The 23,607-nt window shown below is 39.5% G+C and overlaps 1 protein-coding gene across 1 annotated transcript in view; it reads left to right on the forward strand.

Moving 5' to 3' along the window:
* The first annotated feature begins 1,419 nt into the window (after window positions 1-1,419).
* mmp15b (matrix metallopeptidase 15b) overlaps window positions 1,420-23,607 on the forward strand; it is a 39,036-nt gene continuing 16,848 nt past the window's right edge. The window contains exons 1-4 of the mRNA XM_041975861.1: window positions 1,420-2,352; window positions 17,973-18,121; window positions 18,492-18,614; window positions 18,847-19,154. Coding sequence (XP_041831795.1) covers window positions 2,233-2,352; window positions 17,973-18,121; window positions 18,492-18,614; window positions 18,847-19,154 — 700 coding nt within the window. The 5' untranslated portion in view covers window positions 1,420-2,232. The remainder of the gene's footprint in view (window positions 2,353-17,972; window positions 18,122-18,491; window positions 18,615-18,846; window positions 19,155-23,607) is intronic.

Here is a 23,607-nt window from a genome sequence, read left to right on the forward strand (position 1 = left end):
ATGCAGTCAGTAGTGGTGCAGCTGTTCTTAGCTGGTTGCAAACAGATGTGTGTGTATATATATATATATATATATAAACTCTTAAACTTAAAAGTATTTAGAAAAATCATATACTACATATATAAAGAAAAGAAACACTTTGATGAATATTTGTATGTATATATATATATATATATACATATATATATATATATATATATATATATATATATATATATATATATATATATATATATATATATATATAAAATTAGAGTGTATGAATTTGCTGAATGACGCCTATCATGTAAAATATAAAAGAGTATTTCTGTTAAGTACTTTTACGTAACTGATAAATCATTTACTGGTGTATTATGTTTTTAAAAAGGGGCAGGTATTATAAGTTTTCTTCGTCCTGCTCCTTTTCAAGCATGGTTGTGCCTTAAGATGTGCTTTTGATTTATTTTTGTATATTTTTGTGTTGTTTGTGCATAGTCGTGTGAGAAATTTGTTTTCATGACGTTTAGCACTTGGTCAGCTTGAGAGTTGATGAGAGGTGCTATAGAAATAAACTTTGATTGGCTGACTTAAAATATAGTACTTCAGTTAGCTAAATCACAAGTTATTAGCATCCATTAGCATTCATCCATGTAGCTGCGACAAAAGATGCTGCCAAATGGTATTTTGTTGTATTGTTGTACAGTGACAATAAAGGTTCTAAATCTAAATTCAGTATACCAGGATGCCCTTTACACCCTAACCACCTAGCTACTAACATACTGTAATATTCCATATTATTAAACGTCATGCATTCAAATGAAACTTCATTTCACTCGACATATTTATTTTCATTATTTTGCTGAAAATCTCTGATATCTGCCATGTTTTATGTATCTGGCAACAGAAAAATATCATGTTCTCAGAGTATATTACATGCTGTGTTAACTTCCACTGGGGTATCTGTGGTTTATCCAGGTAAAGTTCAGATTACATTTGATATTTGTTAAAAACCAATCCTCTACACTGATCAACTGTAGCCCCCCAGGCTGCCCATTTCCACCCTTGCATGAAGGGCTCTGAAGTATGTACGTCCCTTCCCTCCTTCTTTCGACCTCCTAAATCAGGTTGATGAATAACTTTGTTAAAATCAAACAGATGCCAATACCGGAAATCTTCTCCCATAAAAATAAAAGCTAAGTCACGACAAAACCCCTCATTCAAAATAAAAATGTGCATTTTGTAATTGCATTCCCCTTTGGTGCTTATTTAAAATATTTCATCCATTAACAAAAACACCATAATTGAGCTAATTTTATTTTTTATTATCAAAGCCGGTAGAAGTCACCGTCCTTATTTTGAAAACCCTGACAGGAAGTAGTAATGGTATTGGTTTTATTGACGTTGGAGGATTCACGCTGGGTACCGAAACACTTGAAGAGGCGCTTCACTGTCCGACCTGCTCCGGTAGGGTGACAGCACAGATCCTGTCTGAAGACAGGACGGCGAGCAACCGCATTTATACCAGCTATTTAGAGGTTTTCCTCCAGAAAAAGGGAAAACTGGACGCAAAAGGCACAGAAGCAGCACAATATAGGTTTTACACGAAATGCTGCGAGCCGCAACAGTTTTGTCCGCTTACAGCTTCTTACTTGAAGCTGAGAAAGTCGCTCAAACGTAGCGAACATCGCTGTTTTTGTTTACAACTTTGGGTGAATTCAGTTTTTTTCTCTCGGGCATTATCACGAGGGGACGTTACTTCCTCACTGGATTAGCAGTAAGTCATTTAATGAGGTCTGTGTGCTGATATTAGTCGTTTCTGACTGGGCATGTGAAAAGTGCTCTGTTGCTCTTCTGTAAGTGCATGTTCAGGGTTAGTTATTTATCAACGACACTGGTGTGAATTAAATGAGACGTTCTCTTGTGGACATTTCCCAATACAGACAACAGAGCATAAAACTAAAAAAGAAGAAAGTGACAGCACCATAACTGTAAGAACTTAAGGACCCGTGCTCAGACAGGGTCAAGACCACTCAAAAAGGACCATTGAAATGTAACTGAGTGTGTGAGGGATCACTTTTTCAGGATGCAAGTGCACCTTTGAAGACTGCCTCAGCTCAGAAAACTGGTTGAACTGGGCTTATAGCGTATAAACGGACATCACTGTGAGTTAAAGACAAGTCCTAGTTACGTGCTTCACCGTGGGGACTGAACCACAACAAACAACGACCGGTTTCCCTGAACAATACCCGGACAATGGCCCCCACCTCACGGGACAGCTGCTTCTGGTTGCTCTGGAGACGGACCCTGCTCGCGCTGTGGCTGTGTGCGGTCGGTGCGCGTGGAGCGGAAGATGAGAGCTCCTTCAACGCGGAGGTAAAAACACGGCTTTAACTTAAAACAAAGACCACAAATTTACAGAATACAGCCACATAACTGATCTGTCGTATGCTAATCTTCTGGAAAATAACGTGTACAGTTGACCATGTTTGATAGCTTCAAACCTGACATATCCTATCAGAAATGAGGCAGGGCAATGGGCAACACCTGGATTATATTACTGATACTTACAGTGTTACTATAATATCCTCAGGGCATAGAATTACCCCATTCTGTTTGCAAACTATGTCAATCGTCAGGCTAAACCGAATCTCTCACTGCAATAACAATATAACAGGAATTTTATGAGTTTGTACAACCTTTCTCCCATTCTTACATTTTTACACTACTTTTAACAGATTAGGTAATTGTATATCTTAAAATTTGGTGCTTTGTTCTTCTGGTTTTGGGAACAAAAACTTTTGGAAACTTGTGCAGACATACAGTAAATTCTCACAACATGATTATGGATGTTTGTATTAATTATTACCCTACCTTCACTGACCTGGTAAGTTCACTGACCTGATAAGTTCACCGAACCGTTTTGAGAGCTAAGTGGTTTTTCTATGAATGTAGTTTATTTTCCCCTTCTTTTCACAGACTCTAAGTCAACAGGGGACACACAATGACATTAATGTTTGTTTAGGTGTGTCACTAGATGCCAAAGTATCATGCTGGGACTTGAACTAGCACGTTTTGGATTATCATTGCATCAGTCCAGCAGGAATCTCATTTGTTTGTTTTGAGAGACACACAAAGACAAAAACAAAACAAAAACTGATACTATCTGACAGCATGCCAATAGGAGGGTGATTAGAGGTGCACTTTTTGGTGGATGCCCCCTTTTTTACAACACAAAGACATAGTGACAGACAGAGAGACCTTCTAGTCATTAGAGGTGAGCTTCTGTTATAATCTCGTGACCTGGGGATCAGGTCGTCAGTCAGGTTACAACATTTTCTGTCTGGCTGTCAACACACCAGTGGTGTGTGTGCTTGTGTGCACACCCACTGGACAAAATCTTTCCACAGCTTGTGGATAGATGAGAAATCTCTAAGCACTTGTTGCTAAATGTGTAAGTGCATTTCAGCTGAAGTGATAACAAGTTGTCTTCCCTCTATTGTCCATGTAGCATCTGGATTATGTAGTTACATGCACTAACTGGTCCCGTATTCTTGTGAACTTCTTGGACCCAGTATGTTCCAACTGTGTTGATAGTTTCTGTTAAAATAAGATAATTAAAGCTGCATAAATTACTGGAGAAGTTATGTTTGTCAATTTACAGTATAAGATTTCATTCAGGACAAAAATGTTGAATAATTGAAGAAAAAAAATGTATACAAAGTGAATGAAAGTTTATGTTTTATCATGAGGATATACTTACTTTTCATATGATCAGGAAACTGAATTTTGTGGAAATGAGTCCTCAGCCTCTCGTAAGATATAGGTTCCCGAACAAAACAATTAGCAGCATTTCTATTGGTTTGGAAGAAAATTTAAGGAGCCTTTTGCATTTAGATTTACATCTGACTAATTCAGACTTTTTATTGTAGAGTAGCAATAAAAATAGTAATAACTCAGGGCACATTCACACTGGCGCTGTTTGATCCAACATAATCAAACCCTGGTTCCATGGTTTGAATCACAGGGGAGCTGAGGGGAGCCTGGCTCCCCTGAGAAGCAGATGAGCCTCTGTAAAGACATTCAGCTTCACAGGGGAGCTGAGGGGAGCCCGGCTCCCCTAAGAAGCAGATGAGCCTCTAAGGGGAAATCCTAAAAATAATCTACTTTCAGGTTATAATAATTTTTTCCATAAGGTTTTTGACACTTCTTTTAAAGCATAGATTTTAATTAGTCAGCTTTGTGTTTATTAACGTATTTAATTAAATTAATTATTAAACCTATGTGAGATATTTCTGATTGTATCAACTGCAGTAGTAGCAGAATGTTTTTGTGGCAGTAACCATGTTATTGACTGTGCTGCTGTGCACTGATACATATGCGCATGCACGTGACGTGTGAATTCGTGTTGCATGTAATTCGAGCCCTGCCTAGTCTGCTTCTATGGACAGTACAGTTTATTTGGAGCAGTGTTAACACTCATTCACACTCTGTTTCAAACCAAAGAAGTAAACTCTGGTCTGTTTGCAAGTGAACCCTGGTGCATTTTGCTTACAGTGTGAAAGCAAACAGACCATCCAGTGAACCAAAGACAGGACGTGACATCCGCTGCCTCTCCTGCTACTCATACTGTACAGCTTATTGTAAAAACTGTATCAGATTTGAAGTAAAAATGAAACGCCAAGCCTGCAGGAACCTGGTGTTGCTCAATTCTTTACTTGCATTGAACAAGCCTTTTTCAGTCATGGCCAATCAATGAGCTGGGGAGGTGGGAAGGCTTGATAAGCTACTTTTACTTTGACAAAAAGCCGGTGTTGTGTTGAGGCCAGTTTCCCCGTCGAGATCCATTCTCCCTGTTAGAACCATTCTTCCTTCTAAACATACAGGAACCATATCTGATAGTTTTATGAGATGCAGTTTGCAATATTTATTAAGTCACAAACTTCTTCACCTGAGTTAACACTCTATTAACTATAAGATGATGTGCTTTCATCAAAGTTGTTGAAGCTTTTTGAGACACAGTAGCTTCCGTTTTTGCAATATGTGCTTGAGAGCGTTAAAGTGCACTATACGTTAGAATAGGGCTGGGCAATATATCGAGATTTTCAAATATATCGAAACTTTATCAGACGCAAAATAGAAGGAGGGAATATCGTTTATATCGAGATAGCTTATTTTGAGTTAAAATAATATTTTCTTTTGCATTTTGCACAGCTGTATTTTTGTTATGGTCATTGAAAAGTATTTTTCATTCATTTTGTTTTAGGAACATTTAATTTAATATAAAGCTACTTTAATTTCAGTCAGCTGCTTTAATGCACATGTGCTGATCCTTAATAAAAGTGTATTTAGCACTGAAGGCTGTAAATTAGAGCTGTGTCTTTGGTTACTTGACCCCAAAAAAATATATCGAGATATATATCGTATATCGTGATTCAGGTAAAAAATATTGAGATATAAGATTTGGTTCATATCGCCCAGCCCTACGTTAGAATGCCACACACAATTCCAATATCTGATGCAAGTAATTCTAACACAATGTCCCAGGAACCTACTCTTAAATAGCATCCCCTGTACAAAGGGCAGCATGAGATATGTGCAGTACAGAAGATCTTTGCACATGCTAGGAAGCAGCAATCCTAACATGTAGCACACCAAAATGACAGAGAGAAACTCAGCTAAAAGACTAGTACACAAAATACAGTTCAAACCCCAAGCTGTTAAATAGGCATCTAGCAAAACATGAGAACAGCACTGTCCACTGTAGAGCTTCTGCTATTTTTTTTTTTCAATTCAAGCAAACCACACAAACAAGTTATTATATAAAAGCAGAGACTCTACTGATTACAAGATGTCTGCCTGATCGCTGTGGGACAAAACTCTGGAGGCTAGCAGTTAAAGAGAAGAAAACAAAAATATCACCAAGTCATAAATCATGTCTTACTTTTGCTGTTTTGTGGTCAAAAGTTTTATTCCAGCTCTAAACAATTGTGCTAATGTGTTCTCTTATGACTCTGCTTCTATTTGAAATTAATCCTGAAAGTCCTGGTAGTTTCCATGGAGGTGAAGGCGGTTTTATAGGGAAGTATTCACTCTTCCTATCATAGACTATCTTGGACTTCACCTCTTTCTGGATCATTATGGTGTTTTTAATAGGAATATTGGGGCTATCCCTGGATTCTCCTGACTATCACTATTAATAGAGGTGTCATCAACATCGACTGATGGGTCACTGAGTTATGTAACGTGTAACATTTCTATTAAAGCGTGTGTGAAACTGCTCAGGTTCAATGTTTTAGCTTCTACTTTTGCACAGTACTTTGACACATATCTTGATTCTGAGACTTGTGTAGTAATCTCATGTCTCTCAGCTTTCTTTTGGGCGTAGATAATGCACTTAGCCTTTGTAGTTTTGAAGGATTTACTTATTTATTTTGGGTATGTCATTTCAGACATGAGCCAGAAAAAAATGGTCCTATCAAGAAGAGGTTGCATGTGCAGGTCTGATTGTCAGTGTTGGAAACATGAATACAACATGAAAATACTGATTTTCTCAGCTTTTTATGGAAGCAACAAATATTTGTCACCTCCACTGGTAGCTTGTGAGGGTCTTTATTGTGCAGCCAAAGGGAAAAAAATTTTTTTTTCTCTGTTCAAGCAACAACCATAGATTGTTCAGTCTGTGCAGAAAAAGTAAAAGATATAAAAACCCTGTTACCTGCCCTGTACTCTGCCTTCAGGATGGATATAAAAGGCAAACTCCTACTAACAAAGGGAAAAGAGTCAGCCAATGAGAAACAATTAAATTTAGCTGTTTTTGTTGGTACTACTACAGTATGTCCCGTATGACCTTTATGGAGGAGAAACCCTGCTTTTATGTAGTCACCAGTGCTGACGTTGTTTCTGTGGGGATGTATCTCTTTCAGATGTTGAATATTTATTTGTATAAATAGAAAAAATGCAGCTTTTTCAGGTTTTTAAGGGTGATAATAAATAAGTATATAGTTAACTTCTGAAATAAACAGGAGAACTGGACATGTCTGTAACAATATAATAAGCTTATAAAATGAAATAAAGAGTGAAAATGACTGGGTTTGTCATAGAGCTGCCTGTATTTTCATAATAAACCAGATAATACTGGCTTGTGTTACAACTACATCAAACAGCCAGCATACAGTTTATTCACACACTGAAATATGTCGTCTGGAGGGCTGCTCTAACTCTGCAACCCTGATTTGGCCTGAAATCTCAACTCCTACTCTGTCTGGACATAAAGGCTGAAGTGGGAGGTTAAAAGTATGGAGGGAACAGAGAGGGGTTATTAGAGTGTGTGTGATGAGAATCTGTGAAACCTTGATTAAATAAGGGAAATGTTACAGTAGCAGCAGAGAGAAATCTGTTATAAATGAATTATAAAGAAGAAGAAGGCTGGACAGAGCGGAGGAAAATTAACGAGGATGATGGTGATATGTCTCAGCTGTGCAGCATGTGACGGCTGAATGTGACAGCTGTTCTCTTACTTGGACACACACACCGTGAGCAGGCATGCAGGGCCTGGGACTCCAAGGCATCTCAGGAAATACAATGGACCCTTTTGTCAGATGACAGAGAGCTGTGAGAGAGAAATCTTTCATACGAGAGAAATGAGAAGAGAGAGACCTGATGGGGAAGGCTGACTGAAGCTGGAACAGGGTGAACATGGAGAGACAGGAGGCTAATTGGTGACTTATCACTCCTCTAGACGACTTCCTTAGTCTCCATTCTCCTCTTATCCAAATAATCCTCCACATGCTCTCTCCTCACATTCACAGCCACACCCCCCTGACTCCCATGTGATCAGCTTTCACCATGTCTCCAAAGGCTGACATTGCTACAGTGATGGGGAATGAGAACTATTTCCAAGCATGCATTAAGGACATTCTGCATTTCTTTGTTTATTTATAGTCTTTTTCTTGTGATTCTGCAACTACCTAGTAGTTTCTTTATTTATAACATTATTTGCTGGCAACTGGTCCATGGTGTACCCTACCTCTCACCAGACTGCAGCTGGGATAGGCGCCAGCCCCTCCCAGGACCTTGCATTGGAATAAGATGGATGGAACCTGTGAACTTAAAGAATATTAGACTTGAATAAGTGATACCATTCATATATATATATACATATATATATATATTCTCTCTCTCTCTCTCTCTCTCTCTCTCTCTCTATCTATCTATCTATCTATCTATCTATCTATCTATCTATCTATCTATCTATCTATCTATCTATCTATCTATCTATCTAACTGTCTGTCTGTCTATCTATCTGTCAAATTATTAAAATTTTTAATCAAATTAATCACAGCTTACAAATTAATCGTGATTAATCACCATTCATGACTATGCCTGAAGTGTATCACTAGAAAAGGCCAATGCTACAAATATTTAGTGTTAACTGGCCTTCCCTTGGGTAAACGTCAGATGTCCAATGGACAGTAAATGCAGCATGTAATGTACTTCTATATGTTGTTCTAAATCATCTCTATCATGCTCTAGATCAGGGGTAGCCAACGTCGGTCCTCGAGGGCACCAATCCAGCAGGTTTTCCAGATTTCCGTGCCTCAACACACCTGACTTAAACTAACAAGTCATTGTGAAGATCCTTATAGGCTGTTGGATCCATTTAATTTGAGTCAGGTGTGCTGGAGCAGGGAAATCTGGAAAACCTGCCGGATTGGTGCCCTCGAGGACCGACGTTGGCTACCCCTGCTCTAGATTATAATTCAGAATTCATGCAGCATCATCTTACCAACCATTTCCATGGTGAAAATTTCTGTCATTAAACCACAAGATGTGACTGAAGTTAAACAGCCAACATTGATGAAGAAACTCTGATAAACTGATAAAACTGATGATCTGGTTAAAAACGGGTTTTTCCTTTTGTTATTGAAGTGTGAGTGTTTGTGCAGCAGTGATAAAAGTCCTACTGCAGCATCACCCAAAGTAAACACCTGCCGATAAAATCGATCATAGGCTGTTTCCTTTTTTTTTACTTTTTGACATTAGATTAAAGATGACAGGATCACTTTAGTTGTAATAATCAGTTCAATATTTAATAAAATCTAGACCTAAAGAAAGGTCTCATTTGTATCCCCCTTTTCCTGGTCAGTGCTTCTGCCTGAGCCCCCAACAAAACTTTTCTAGACTCGTCCCTGCATAGCTGAAGTAAACCCTGTCTACCACCAGCCAGCTACTATATCAGAGAAGGTCCTGACAAAAACAATACTTTTGGGTAAATATGTGACAGTGTGAACCAAGAACCTCTAGTTTCCTCCTTCTCAACTGAACGATAAACAAATGCAACAAGAGAAAAAAGCTGATCAGCTGATCTCTAACAGCCGCCATGAGTCATGGAGCAACATGAGCGGAGAGGGAAGAAGCAGCTGCTGCACAAACAGAGATGACCAGAGATCCTCTAGAGCAGACATGGTGGTTCAAAACACAGGATAGGTTTTAAAAAAGAAATGCGGGGAAAGTGCTGGTGTGGCTTATCTTTTCCATCTCGCATCTTCGTGTACTGCCGTAGTAACAGAAAAATGACGGATGTATGGGGCCTGTCATACTGCGCATGTTCCAAAAATATCAACGCAATTAATTACACAAATTAGTTGCATAAATAAATTACATAAATTATATATATATCTATTCTCTCTCTCTCCTGCTTTCTTTCTCCTTGTTGGCCCAGACTTGGACTAAGTAGTTGTGAAAGGATGGATCTATTTGAAGATGGCTAACCAGTGTCACATTGCTACTAGTACTCCTAATAAAAACTTTATGCAAAATTAAAAAATTAAAAAGTGAAAATTTTATCCCTGAAACAATAATTTCTCATAAAAGTTGCATATTAGTCTTGTTGATTGTTGATCGACATTCAGATTAACTGAAATGTCATGTCTTATCTCTATGCACGATTGTCTTAGGAGAAAAAAAGCAGACTCCGCTTTGTGTATTGAGAGAAAAACTTCAAAGTGAACGAATTTAATTTAGCTGTTCCTCTCTGTCTGACTCGCTTTCTCACTACTCCATTTGCTTATCCGTCCTCTCAGTAAGGCTTTCGTGGCTAAGACATGGCAGTGGACCAAGCCTTGGAATAAAAGCTCTGTTAGTATCTTGGCTGACATTGTGCTGGACACACACACTTTTATGCACACAGCCCCACACTGGCAGATTTTACAACTCCTTGTATATTGCCGGGTCTGGTTTTGGCAGGTAAGCTCAAGGACTCTTTGAAAGACCATTTAATAGACGAGGCACACACACTTACTCACACACACAAGTCATTTCCAGTTCCTTGTGTTGTTTTGTATTCAGCACAGCTGACGAGGGAAGGTGAGTGGCCTGAGTAAGAGTGCTTTACTATTTAAGATGAGGGGAGTGGAGGTTCATATCCATCCATACATCTTCCTAACAGCCCTGCATCTCTGCCCTTGTACCTGACAACAGCCTTGTTGTAGGATCGGACTGAGAAGAGTGTGTCGATGCAACTTTAGATGCCGGGTTGTTTACAGAGACACAGAGGCACAACATCAAAAGATTTAAAAGCAGTTTGTTTTTTCATTATTATAACTGCAGCAAGGTAAACACTCGAAGATGCTAATCAAAGAGGCGAGTGTGAAAATGCTCAAGCATCTAGAGGTCCTTTTTTTAATTGTTTCATTTTTTCAAAACTAAGAACGCATAAGCTGAAATGTAAGAAATAAGGTGTATTAGCATTCTGACATCTCACTGCAGATATAGTGATGCATTTGATTTATTCACGATGCAGCCATCAGGGTTCTAAAGGAGACAGAGTTTTAACGAATGTGTAGTGTTAATGTGTTAATCTATTAATTCATGCTAAAGTAACTACAGCTGAATAACTGCCCATGAGTTAGTTAAGATGGAGAAACTATCATTGGCTAAAAACACCACAAAATATCGATTAACTTGTGTCTGAAATCTAGGAGCCCCTGAGTAAAATAAATAAAATATCTGATTTAATAAAGTATTAATTTTGGATGGTAAATGTTAAAATATGCTCAGAGCAGCAGGAAGTTTCACTGGTAGGTTCCATATATCTAACTAAACATGGAAGTCAGTGTTTAGTTCGTCATGATATGCTATGTTTAACTTTATATTATAAAATTATTTAGTTCCAGTGGAGCTCATTTTAAATGTTAAGACAAAATCAATTATGTCACTAAAAAAGAGGGCTTTTATAAAATGATAGAAATTACAAGAAGGCTTTAAACATCACAATGAGGCTATTTATTTATTAACAATAGAGAAAGCTTTTATAATGACTTTTCTGAGTAGCCTAAGTGGTTCTCCAATCACTCCAGTTTTCTGGGGACCTTTGCAGCTCATTCAAGGTTATCTTGGGCCACTTTTGTAGGTTTTTGTAGTGGTACATCTTTTCATTTATTTAGAAATACTGCACCAATCGGTGGTCTATGGGATTTAGAATTTTTGAGCTTTCAAGATCCAAGATGTATAATTTAAGTGTCCCCTTAGTTATGAGTTATGTCTCAGTTGTGTAGAGATATGGTCTGTTCAATGCCCATTTTGTCATATTGCGGAAAAGATGATGACCCAGGGAGAAGACACAAACCACTGTTAATGCGCAAAATGAAAATTTATTTAACCCAGCTGGCAGGCACGGCGAAGCAAAAGGTGGAGGTCTTCACTGCATGGTTTGGTTCTGCTGAGAAGGGAAATCAGAGTTAAATAAATCCAAAGAAAAGAGCCACAACAGTCAGAACTTTGAATAATGAACCAGTCCTACTTGGTCTTAGAGGATCCAGGGCATAGAAATAAGTGAAAGAAGCAAAATAGTATCAGTCCAGGAAGGCGGCAGGTCAGGGCAGATGATGGCAGGCAAAGGCAGGCGTAGACTGGTGTGGGCTTAAATAGCAGGCAAGGCAGGGCGCTTCAAGGCAACAATGTCCGGCAGACTGCAGATTCCCGGGAACAGTCCCAGAAAGAGCAGGGGAGAAGACCATCTGGCAAGGAACTGCTGCAGCCTGCAGCTTCATAAACCCAGCCTCCTGATCACCAGATGCAAGTCAGGTGAACCCGGGAAGATCCAAACAGGCTGAGGTACTGCCCACACTCCACCTGCAGCTGAAAGCAATCAATTTAAAGGATTCCCAGCTCAACCAACCACCACATGACACATTTATGCTCCCTAGCGTACCTAAATAGCGACATCCGTTTCAAATGTTATCATACGTTGTCACCCTCATACTCCCATGTGTCTTTTACATTGTCATGGTTGTTAAGTCAATTCTTCCACTAGTGGGTAGTGCTAAGTTCAGAGTTTACTCCCGCAACCTGACGTCAGTTTCAGACACCGTTTGGTGGCGGTAATGGACTGGTATGAAGTTGTTTCAAACCACTCAACATGCCCTAAACACTCACATATCCTTTCTTCAAAAGCTTGTGCAATTTCTACAGTTGTCCTGTTCTTTATTCTTCTGCTTTTTTGTTCCCTTCCTGATTCTCTTCTTCCCTGATTTGTTTCTTTTGCTGGTCACATGTCAGCTATTTTGCTGAGCACTGCCCCTGCTATTTCAAGTGGTATTGCTCCATCTTCTGCATCAAACAACAGATAGCTAAGCTCCCTGAAAACCGACCAACGGAGATGGACAAAACTGTCCGTCTGCGTATTTGTCTTCTGTGTTGAGCACAAGCAGCAACCTCCAGTGGTGAAATCTGAAGCCTATGCAGAAGTGCAAAAATTTACAGTTCATCACATATCCACTAGGGGCTGGCTCCAAAACGTAACAAATCCCCAGAGACTCCGATGTTAAAAAGACCAACTTCATAGCAGTAATAAACATGTTTAAAGCCTGGTACAAAAATCTATTTTAGGAATAATAAGTTTCATGACAACTGTGAGGAGGGTGAATTTTTTTGTAACTTGTCCATTTGGATGTTATTTGACCTTGAAATATGGCATAATTAGGGGTGTGTCCTTTTGATTGACATCTATCCAGTATCCGCGGCAAGAAGGGAGAGTGTAGCACAAACGCAGTTTTTAGCTGGCTAACAGTGCACCTTAGCTGTAGCCCACCTGCATTCATTAGCTGTGAGCTCACTTTAGATCGAGTTGGCTCAGTTAGCTCTTAGCTACAGGCAGCTCAGAGTTTAATAGACGTCATTCATTCACCCCAACGCCCACAGCCCCCCTCTCAGCTCCACCACTTTGTCCATTTTTGTATTTTCTGGGAGCGATGGCAGGCATGACGCTGCCAAGATGGCGATGGTAGGAACCGCCCAACGAGCTTCACTTTTGCTCTTCAGAAACCTACGGGTGATGTCATGGAGGCTCCGTCCATTTTCTATATACAGTCTGTGGTTGAGCATAAATGGGGTTTACAGTGCTGTGTTAAAAGAACAGTGTGGTCTCTTTGAGAGCTGGAGATGAGGAGCGACGCACAGTGGAGGGGAGGGGGGCATCGGAACAGAGGAAGTCGCCGTGAAAAACTTCCTGTTTAGCAGTGAGTGTTTTGCTACCAGCTTTAGCAATAAACACCACATAGCTCTTCTTGTTCCAGCAGAGTCCCGTGTTTTCTTCACCATTGCTAGGTAAAGTGAAGGGAGCTAAGCCTGAAGCTAGCTGCAGCTTCACCCAGGAGTAATCACCTCTCCTTAACCTCCCAACCTTGGTGTGGAAGCGGAACATTTAGCAGCTGTTTTTGTTGGTGTTTTCACCGATAGTGGAGGCAACAGACCAGACCAGCTTGGTCACTAAACTGTCAGAAATGTTGCCTCAGGAGCAAAAATACCAGCCGGAAAGACCAGGAAAATAACTGTTATTGCTGAATGCTCCTGTGGGTGCAGTGTTTAGCTCACGTAGCAGGCAGCTCTCAAAGCAAAACTGAACATTTTGAAAGGTCTAGCCTAGTGTGTGTGTGTGTGTGTGTGTGTGTGTGTGTGTGGCAAACCAACTCAAATACCCAAAACCAACCCTTTCATGATTTAGGTGTCATACACTACAACAATGCAGTACACTTAGACACAGGAACTGAAAAGGTAGAGATTTTTTATATTTAGAACAGTCTACTGGTTATTTAAAGCGATCGTTCAGATTTACCTGACATCTACTAATTATAATGTGGCTGTTTTCACTTATAAACAACACCATTTCCAAAAAGTTGAACAGCTTTGCACACTATAAACAAAACATAATACAATGATTTACAAATGACATAGACCAATGTTTTCTTCATTAAAGAACAGAGAAAATAAATATTTAACATAAGACATTTCACTGTTTTATTAAAAATAGTAGCTCATCCTGAGTTTGAGTGCAAGAGGATGTAGTAAAAGGTTGAGGTGGGGCTATGTTTAACACTGAGTAGATGCAATATGTGGTTTGTCATTGTCTTGCTAAAATATGCAAGGCCTTGCATGAAAAAGTCATTTAAATTGTAGCATATGTTGCTTTAAAACCTGTATACACCTTCCAGCACTGATTGGGTTTTTTCTGATAAGCTTACTGAGCACAGATGAAACAGATGGTGCCTCTCCTCTCTAGTGTGGAGGAAGCAGTACCTATGATTTGCTAAAATAATAGCAAATTTTGATGTATTTGCCTAGATCCATTTTAAATGAGCTTTAAACTAGAGAAGATGGCATCGTTTCAGGATAATGTTCACATGTAGCTTCTTGTTTGAGTAATAGAGATTTAACTTGAATTTGTGGCTAGCAGGATAAACAGAATGATTTCTGGAAGTGTTCCTGAAACCATGCAGTTATTTTCAGGACACGTGTCACAAAACAAGCTCATCTGCATCTTAATTCAGATTTTCAGCTGTGCCTCTTGTGCACAGAGATAATCCAGATTCTCAGAATCTTTTGATTGTACATGCTGTAGATGTAGTGTAGATGTAATTCTACATTGTAAAGCAGCTGTTATTTTTATTGTAAAAAGCATTTTAGAGTTTCAGAGTCATTTAGGTAGCAGGACAGACTGTGCTGGATGTAAGTTGGAGAAACTATTTATTGTGCACAGAGACAAACAGGAAAACATCTATAATGAAAGTCTGATCTAAATTTAGAATATTCTTCTTTTCATTTTTTCAACAGCTAGAGTTAAGTGTGCGCATCAGGTAATGGAAATATTTCTTGCATCCTGGCTATGCTATGAATAATTCATGTTTGGTAGAGTTCCAAAAGGCAAATCAACATGCTGTGAATTATTTTCCAGCACTTTTGTCACCAGGTCGAGCCTCCGTGCTCCACAGCAGTGCCTGATACACTCATACGATTGCCATCTGCTTTCTTTCCGTGTGTCTTAACCAGAGAAAATCTATTTGCTGAAGGTGTTAGAAAAGTAAAGTGTTTTGTTGACCATATCACCTGTTACCCTGACCTTGACTGCATGTTTGTGAGTTGGTGTATGTGTGAGAAAGGGAAGGCGTTTTTATGGATTTGTGTATGTGTATGCACATTTGTGTGTGTTTGACTTTGTGTCAGCATGTTTTGGGTTTCCTTATCTGAAGGCAGAGGTGGGTCAGGGTCACTACCAGTTCAAGCCTCACTACATCTCTTCCTGCTTCAGCCCCTGCACATAAGTGCACACACAGACACACACATGCAAAGCCAACACAGCCAAGCGCATCGCTGCAGTGCCACAGAGTGAATAATTCAGATAAGATAAAAAGATTGTTTCGTGGTATTCAGAAATATTTTCAACCTTTTCTCAAACAAAAGAGAAGCTTTTGAAAGTAAAGAGCAGGCAAGCCTGCTGGAACAAAGAACTCACCACATAGTTGCCTGTCTATACAAATGTTTTGGGAGGGACTGATATTAAGAGGCTGCTCAGATCAGGTTCTTCAGTCCCTGAGGGCTCAGACTCTGTAGAATCCTGATGACCGGCAGACAATAAAAGGCTATGATAACAAAATTTTCAGCTGCTGCACCGTAACAGCTTTAACCTGCTGCGCTGCACTTTAAAGGCTCATGCTTTGGTAAATATTTTGGATTGATTCATCATGCCTCAATGTTATCTGATGTCATGCAGCCTGTTTTTGAGATGCCCATTTGTCCCATTCTTTTAAATATCTTATCAAGAGAATTTCTGGATTTGGGCTCAAATGCTCAGTTTGACATGATTTCATCTGACACATACACAAAATTTAACTCAGGCATGAACTGAATATCTGTTGATTAAAGGCTCATTTATGCTTGACGCAAAAGATAACGAGATGGACGGATACTTTAATCCGTCTTCTGCGGTTTTTACACGCGAATGTACAGCAATGTATAAAGCTTGAAAAGGACATAATCCTTATGTATGTAAGGGAGCATAAATGGGGTTTAAGGGTGCACACCAGGATAGTCCACTAGACTCTGTGTTTTTATAGGCGAATCATTTACTTCTTGTAAGACTTATGTTATTCCAGATGTGTAGATGTGATACTTTCTTCGTAGTGACACCTAAGCTGCAGCAGTTGGAGTGTCTGAAGCACAAGTGTAAACAGATCTGACTTGGTCTCAATTCACTCACACAGCAGCAAATGTGCCAGAATATCAGGAGGACGAAAGTCCCCTTGGCCATGTTCACCAGCAGCTGTCCAGCCATTAATTAATGACGGCTTTAATGTTGAGCCTCATGATGTTTAGAGAAAAAGTTGCTGTCTGAGCAATAACTGATTAATTAACAGTGGCCATCTTATACTGGAACCTGTCAAACTCAGCTCAGCTATTGACACTGATTGATTGATGAGAAATGATGTGCCCTTGATAATCAATCACAGCTGCAGTTAAAGACGGCTCAGAGGAATGACCTGCAGGCAGAGTATTGCTTTTCTGTGGAAGATTATGTTAAGTTGAGGTTTAATAATGATATCTTGGACTGATTTTGCTTTAATTCAGCAGCTGATTTAGAAAAAACCCTTTGCTCTTTGATTTTAAATAAAATTGTCCATATTGACTTTACGCTGAGTAAGAGAGGAAACAGAAAATCAAAGAGGGTTTTCTTTAGACCGTGGAAATGCTTCATTTGTGTGAAGACTTTGTCTAACTGGTTATCACCCTTACCATCGTGTTTGGTGGGCAGTTGAGACGAGTTTATTTATAAAGCACATAAAAAAGCTGTAAATGACCAAAATGTAGAGCATTAAAAACAGAAAAGCAAGAAGCAGAAACAGAAATGTATGCAGCGGAGCACCTACGCCTTATTATGAAGATGTGTGTTGGAGAAAAAAGCTGAAAGAAGTGAGTTTGTTTTCATGGTTTAAAGGAGTGGGTGAGTAAATACAGACTTTTATCAAGCTGTACTTTGTGTTGGGAAAGATGGGTGTGATCCTCATACTTACACACTCAGACACACTCCTTTCATTTATTTATTTATTTTTTGTTGCTGCGGCACCACAGGGAGTGTGTCCATGTGTGGGAGTATCTAGTATCCCAGGCGATATGCTCCCCAATATGCTGGGGTTTTTCTGTCTGAGTGTGTGTGAGTGTGTGTTGGTTGCATGCACTTGCAATATTAGGTTTCGACATAACAGGTGGGATAGACTCTGCGTCATCTGTGATTGGGTCAAGTATCCCAGTTTCTCCCTTGAGTCTGTCATCTACCCCCACAGCCCACCGGCTCAAATATTCCCACAGTGCGGTCGGATGCAGCGGCGTCACACTGCTCTCCGGTCCGTTTTATTCCATTTTTATAATCAAACATTAATCACAGGCCCGTTCACATATGAGCTGCATTCCCAAAAAGCTGAGCATCGGGAAAATTCTGTCATGACAACGTACAGAAGCTGTGGTCCTCAATACTCTCAGATGAAACAGCTGTTTCCATAGCAATGGCTTTTTATTGTCAAAATTTACCTCTTAAGTTTGTTTTTATGTATTTATATTAATCTGTTCTGGATTAAATGTTTATTTTGTGATGACAAATCTAAAGTTTTTTCTATAATAAATCCTTGTAATTTTTTTTAAAACACTTATTTTCTTTCGGGTTTTAGTCATGGCTGAGGATGTACGGTTACTTGCCGCAGGCCAGCCGGCAAATGTCCACCATGCGATCTGCTCAGATCCTGTCCAACGCTGTCAGCGACATGCAGCGATTCTACAGCCTGGAGGTCACCGGACAGATGGATCTTCAAACCATCAGGTCTGCACTGTGATTTTATGCACTTACTGATTAACAAATCAACTGAATTCTCTAAAATCGTTTGGTAACCTATTTTAGGTACTGAACTTAAGTTGAAAAAGTTCATTTTCAGGGTTTTAGTTGGCATATTTGGCTCATAATAAAGAAAACAAATCATCTGTTATAAAGAAAAGAGGCATTGTTTAAAAGCAGCTATAAAGATGGACCTCTTCCTCGTTATCTTGGGTACATGAGTACATTTCAGCTGAACTAAACACACAAATATGAGCAGCAGCTGTTACATCACGCTTCCCTCTGTCTTCTCTCTTGGGTGCTTCATCCTTCAAACACACACCTTTCGCCTGCTCCTGACATCTTTCAACCCTTTCAGGGCCATGAAGAGACCCCGCTGTGGTGTGCCTGACAAGTTTGGAGGGCAGATCAAAACCAACGTTCGGCGGAAACGCTACGCACTCACTGGACATAAGTGGAACAAGAGCCATCTCACTTACAGGTAGGAAAAAAAAACCTAACCTCTTACTGACACACAAACAAGTGCAACACAGAAACAAAACCAGTCATACGTTGTTGGTGATGGCTGCTGTGGAAATTTCTTTCACCCAAGATATTTTTGCAGTTGTCTTTTTCAAACAGTGTAAAAATGAAAGCAGCCTGTGTTTTCACTTTAACTGATAGGTCACAGGCCTGTAAATCTATTTCTCTTCTTCCCCTCTTTGTTCACACAGTATTCAGAACTACACTCCTAAAATTGGAGAGTATAACTCGTATGAGGCCATCCGGAGAGCCTTTAAAGTCTGGGAGAGCGTCACCCCGCTGACCTTTGATGAAATCCCCTACCAGGAAATCAAATATGGGCGCCGCAAGGAACCCGACATCATGATCTTCTTTGCTTCTGGTTTTCATGGAGATAGCTCTCCTTTTGATGGGGAGGGGGGCTTCCTCGCTCACGCCTACTTCCCCGGACCTGGGATGGGTGGGGACACACATTTTGACTCTGATGAACCGTGGACCATCGGAAACCACAATGTACAAGGTAAATAACCCTACTCTATTGTTTTGTGGGTTTTAGGGACGTTACATAGAGGTGAAATCAAATAAGACAAAGGAGTCCCACACATACAAATTTAGACCTCTTTTTGGGGTGGAAAGTTTTTAGGTTTTAAACAGTTGTATATAAGTGTATGTTTCCCTGCATAAATTGGGTTTGTGTACAATAAATCTTTGTTCATGTGTGTTTTTTGTTTTTTGAGGGGTTTGGATAATATGAGTGATTTATTTGTTGAAATCTAAGGTGGAAATGGAGGATGGTCTTTACTGATTGAGATTAAGATAAATCTGTGTAATTGATTGCAAATGGCTGTCCCTGTGGTAACTACTGCATTAGCATCCTTTAGTTACCGACATCATCCCTCATTTTGCCAGCCTGCGCTACTCTTCTTACTATAAAAAAAAAAGTTCAGTGGCCTCTTTGTGACAACAGAGGCTATTCTTTTGGGAGTTTAAGTAATTTCCTTGTCTCTCAGTGCTTCATGCTCATCCTTTACACTTTGAGATGAACCCAAAACCCAATTACAACTTTTGTTACATCTGATGCATGACATAAACCCCACACAGAAGTTAGAATTTAAAGAATGTGTTTTTTTTCTTTTGCACCCATTAACTTCTCTGACTGGAAGGATTTTTTCAGACAATGAGCTTTCCTGCCCTGTTATCTACATATAGATTGCGGCGCAGACAGCTAAGCTGTATCTGTGTGATCAGCTGTGTGTGGGATGTGTTTCAGGACAGATCACAGGGATGGTGGAATGCCACAGTAAGTGGGAGTGTGTTCCGCTGGGGGAGATCTGAAGACTGGTCCCCTTGTTGTGCCACGCTACTTACACAGCTTGAAAGCAAAGTGCAACCAAATTACAATCTGCTTCTGACTTTAGTTAGAAACCTGTCCAACAAGTCAAACTTCACACAGGCAGCATCTCTGGTTAATTACGGTGTGTTTACTGCTTTCCAGTGGTGTTAATGATGAAATATAAGCCCTGTGTTTGAAGTTTTGTGGTTCTCTCAGCTGAGACAGCTCATGCTAATCGATCCAGCCCGTGACAGTGACAGCGGTGCTGGGGTGTAGTCGTGATTGTATTCTTTTTTATTATGCAGCTACAGTGTGCTGTGGTTTTGCTAAATTTGGCTAATTGTCTTTGGCAATCAATAGTGGTGTAAAGATACATTAATTGAATGATCAATGATCCTCTAGTACGATCCAAATTGAAAATATTAATCAATTAAAGATTGATAAAGTAAGATGCACTTAAAGCTCCACTACTGAACTTTGGTGGATTATCTCACTGAGACGCCCCCTAACGACGGCTAATTCGGCATCTGTCTTACATCCTGTCTCTACTCTCAGCTCTCTCCAGCCAGTAAAAGGGATTCTCATGTGGACGCTTGCTCTGTCACTTTCACTCTTTCTTTTCCTCTCTTCCTCTGATGATGTCGTCTTGGTTTCTTTGCTGAATCTGAAATGGTGCATGTTCAAATCAGCCAATGTGTTGATATCCAGTTGCTAGCATGTGACGCGGTGCCATGAAGCAAAACACAGCTGTAAAGTGATGCTCGGGGACAGAAACAAAAATGGTGTGTTTTCTCAGCTTCAAGATGCTGCTGGGCAACAACAGCTCCATATATGTGTACAATAAATGTGAGTGTGCCATTAAAATGAGTCAGAAGCAAAGAGTTTTAAAGCTGGAAGTTATGTAGTGTTGCTTTAAGAGCTTGTGGAATTGTTTATATTAGCTCTGTTTTCATTTTAATTTGATGTTTAATTATGATAAAGTCAGACTGTACCGCCTTGGTTATTTTAACTTAGCTGTAAAGATATTTGGTTTGAGGAGTAAGGTTTGCATCACTGGTTCCCAACCAGGGATGCCCTTTCCAAACCATACTGAAACCATACTTGGTTTAATACTTTCAAAAGTGAGATTCTCACCATAAATAATGTATTCTGGCTGATTCCTGTCCTTCAATAAAGCCATAGTTAAATTAATTAAATAAACATATAACCTTGCTTTTTTTTTTAAAATAGGGACAATTTGTGAACATTAATCCCATTTGCTCTTAATGTTAAAGCCTCAGGCACCCCTGTGCTCTTTGGGGGACCCATTCTGGCGGTCCCGGACCCCGGGTTGAGAACCACTGGTTTTCACTACGTCCTTCTTTAAAGATGCACCTCCCTTATTGTCCTGTGTTTCTTTGCCGAATCAGCTATGCCTCACATTCAAAACGTAAAGCATATCGTTAATTGTATCTGCTTGCTAGTGTGTGATGTGGTGCATAAAGAGAAACTCAGCTGCAACATCTCGCGCCGGTCCGGATGACAAAGTTGTCTCAGCCTCCGAATGCAGCTGAGCAGCGACGTCTCCAGAAATGCTCACAAATGATGTCAATGTGACATCAAATGAATCCAGAACGCAGAGTTTCCAGATCGGAAAGTTGGTTAATGCGTCTTTAATGTCCACTAATAGAAATAAAGTCTTTTAGCTTTTTTTTACATTAATTGGACATTTTAGCTCTCGATAGACAGAATATGACAGTCTATTGTTAAAACAACAGAATGTTTTACATTTAAATGTTTGATTGAGCTCTGGAAGAAATTAGATTTTGATATTTTAGTTGCTTTTTGTGATTTGATATGAATGGAAATGATAAACCAACATTTGATTACTTCTCTTATCGATCACTGGATTCTGAATCAAATCAAAGTGACAGCATATTGTGATTAAACTTGTTATTTAAACCGCTATCAGCTAAAAGGAAGAACATTTATGAGTTTACAACTTCCGTGTAAAGATTTATTATCATCTTTAATTAAATCATGAACTGATCATTTAGACAAATAACTCATCAAAGATTAAAATAATTAACTTGGTACCATTGAATGTTATGTTTTATAGTTGCTGAATTTGTTTATTTTAGAGATTTTCTCCAAGAGCTACCACTGCTTAATGAAAACAAAAAAGATTGCATCTTAAAGAATTTGTTATTTTATTTAAAGACAAACCTTTTTATATTTCTTATGAATGAACTACATCCATGATCAATAGCTCCACAAGCAAAAATAAAGAGGCGGTAAAAGCACAAATCAATTTGAGCCATTCTTTGGTACTTTTTCTCTTTCTATCTCATCAGTTTCAGTAATTAACTATTCTTTTAAGACAAGGATTGTTTGTGTAACGTCGTGATGCACATTGTGATTAATCAACCTTTCTTTCCAACACAAACAACTTTTATCTGAACACCTCACGTAGATGAAACGCTGTCGCCTGGCAGCAGAAAAACTCTGACGCTTTTGTTCTTAGATTAAACTAATGTCAGTAAGTTACTGGCAAAAGCCAGAGCAAACTGGAAAAGTGTGTTTTGGTTGTCAAGGTGCTGCTTTTGTGCTCTGGGAGTCCCATTAGTTGGCTGAATCAAGTGTTAGATGAGGTAACGAGAACAAAGGAACAGAGAACTGATGTAGAACGTCACTGACAAACTGTGTGGGGAGACAAAATTAGAAATAGATGCTTTGGCTGAACTTCTAACTTACTGAGACTTTTGAAGTTTACTCTTGCCCTGTCCGGCTGAATGGTTGTCACGGTTACCTCACAAAGACCTCTTTATCTGCTTAGTGCTCACTCACTCCTCATTCATCCTCAGCTATCTAATGCACTCAATCTTCTTGTCCTTCCACCCCCCTTTTGAGTGTTAGCTGCAGCTTAACATACCATGAGGACATTCATGTGACTGAAATTACAGAAGGTTGCTGGGGGGGGGGGGTTACTGTGCGCATCCTTGTCTGTGTTTCAAAGAGGAAATGAGAAGATGCACGAGGACAGGCATGCAGAGCATTTCCCTCTTCTTTTGCATGCTAGCGGTGACGTCACCAAGATTCAGTTCCCCTGAAAACATGTCATCGGCACAAATCTGGCCAATTACGGGGCAGACGAAATAGTTTGCAAGTTCAGAGTTCACGTAGGCCGTGGTCCTGGGTGAACAACAACAAAGAGGTACTGACTGACTGACTGAAGGGGAAGTACCCTGGTGTGTGTTGGCTATGCTTCAGAGATGAACTCAAAGGAATATTTAGAAAAATTAATCCTGTGGTTTTAGTTTTCTAAATCACAAAAAAGGCTGTTTATAAGTTGTGTTTTTCACTCACAGGATGCTGATGCAGTGTATTGTTACTGAGTCAATGTGCAGTAGATAGCAGTAAGCCTCTCTTTGGCTATAAGTGACAGCAATGAATGCTGATTTATATCAGCTGTCATTAACTTGTCTGTGTGTGATTTATGTCACTGTGAAGTTTGTCCTGAAATTATAAATGGGAGAGAACAATGAACACTGCTTCTTATTCTTTAGCATGTGTTTCACACTGATATAGGAGGGACTTTCCACTCCGAGTACCAGCTGTTGCAGCAGTATTTGTGTTAGTCAATGCAGTCATGTGTATTTAG

The sequence above is a fragment of the Melanotaenia boesemani genome, chromosome 1 (genome assembly GCF_017639745.1).
Source record: "Melanotaenia boesemani isolate fMelBoe1 chromosome 1, fMelBoe1.pri, whole genome shotgun sequence".
Lineage (NCBI taxonomy): Eukaryota > Metazoa > Chordata > Actinopteri > Atheriniformes > Melanotaeniidae > Melanotaenia > Melanotaenia boesemani.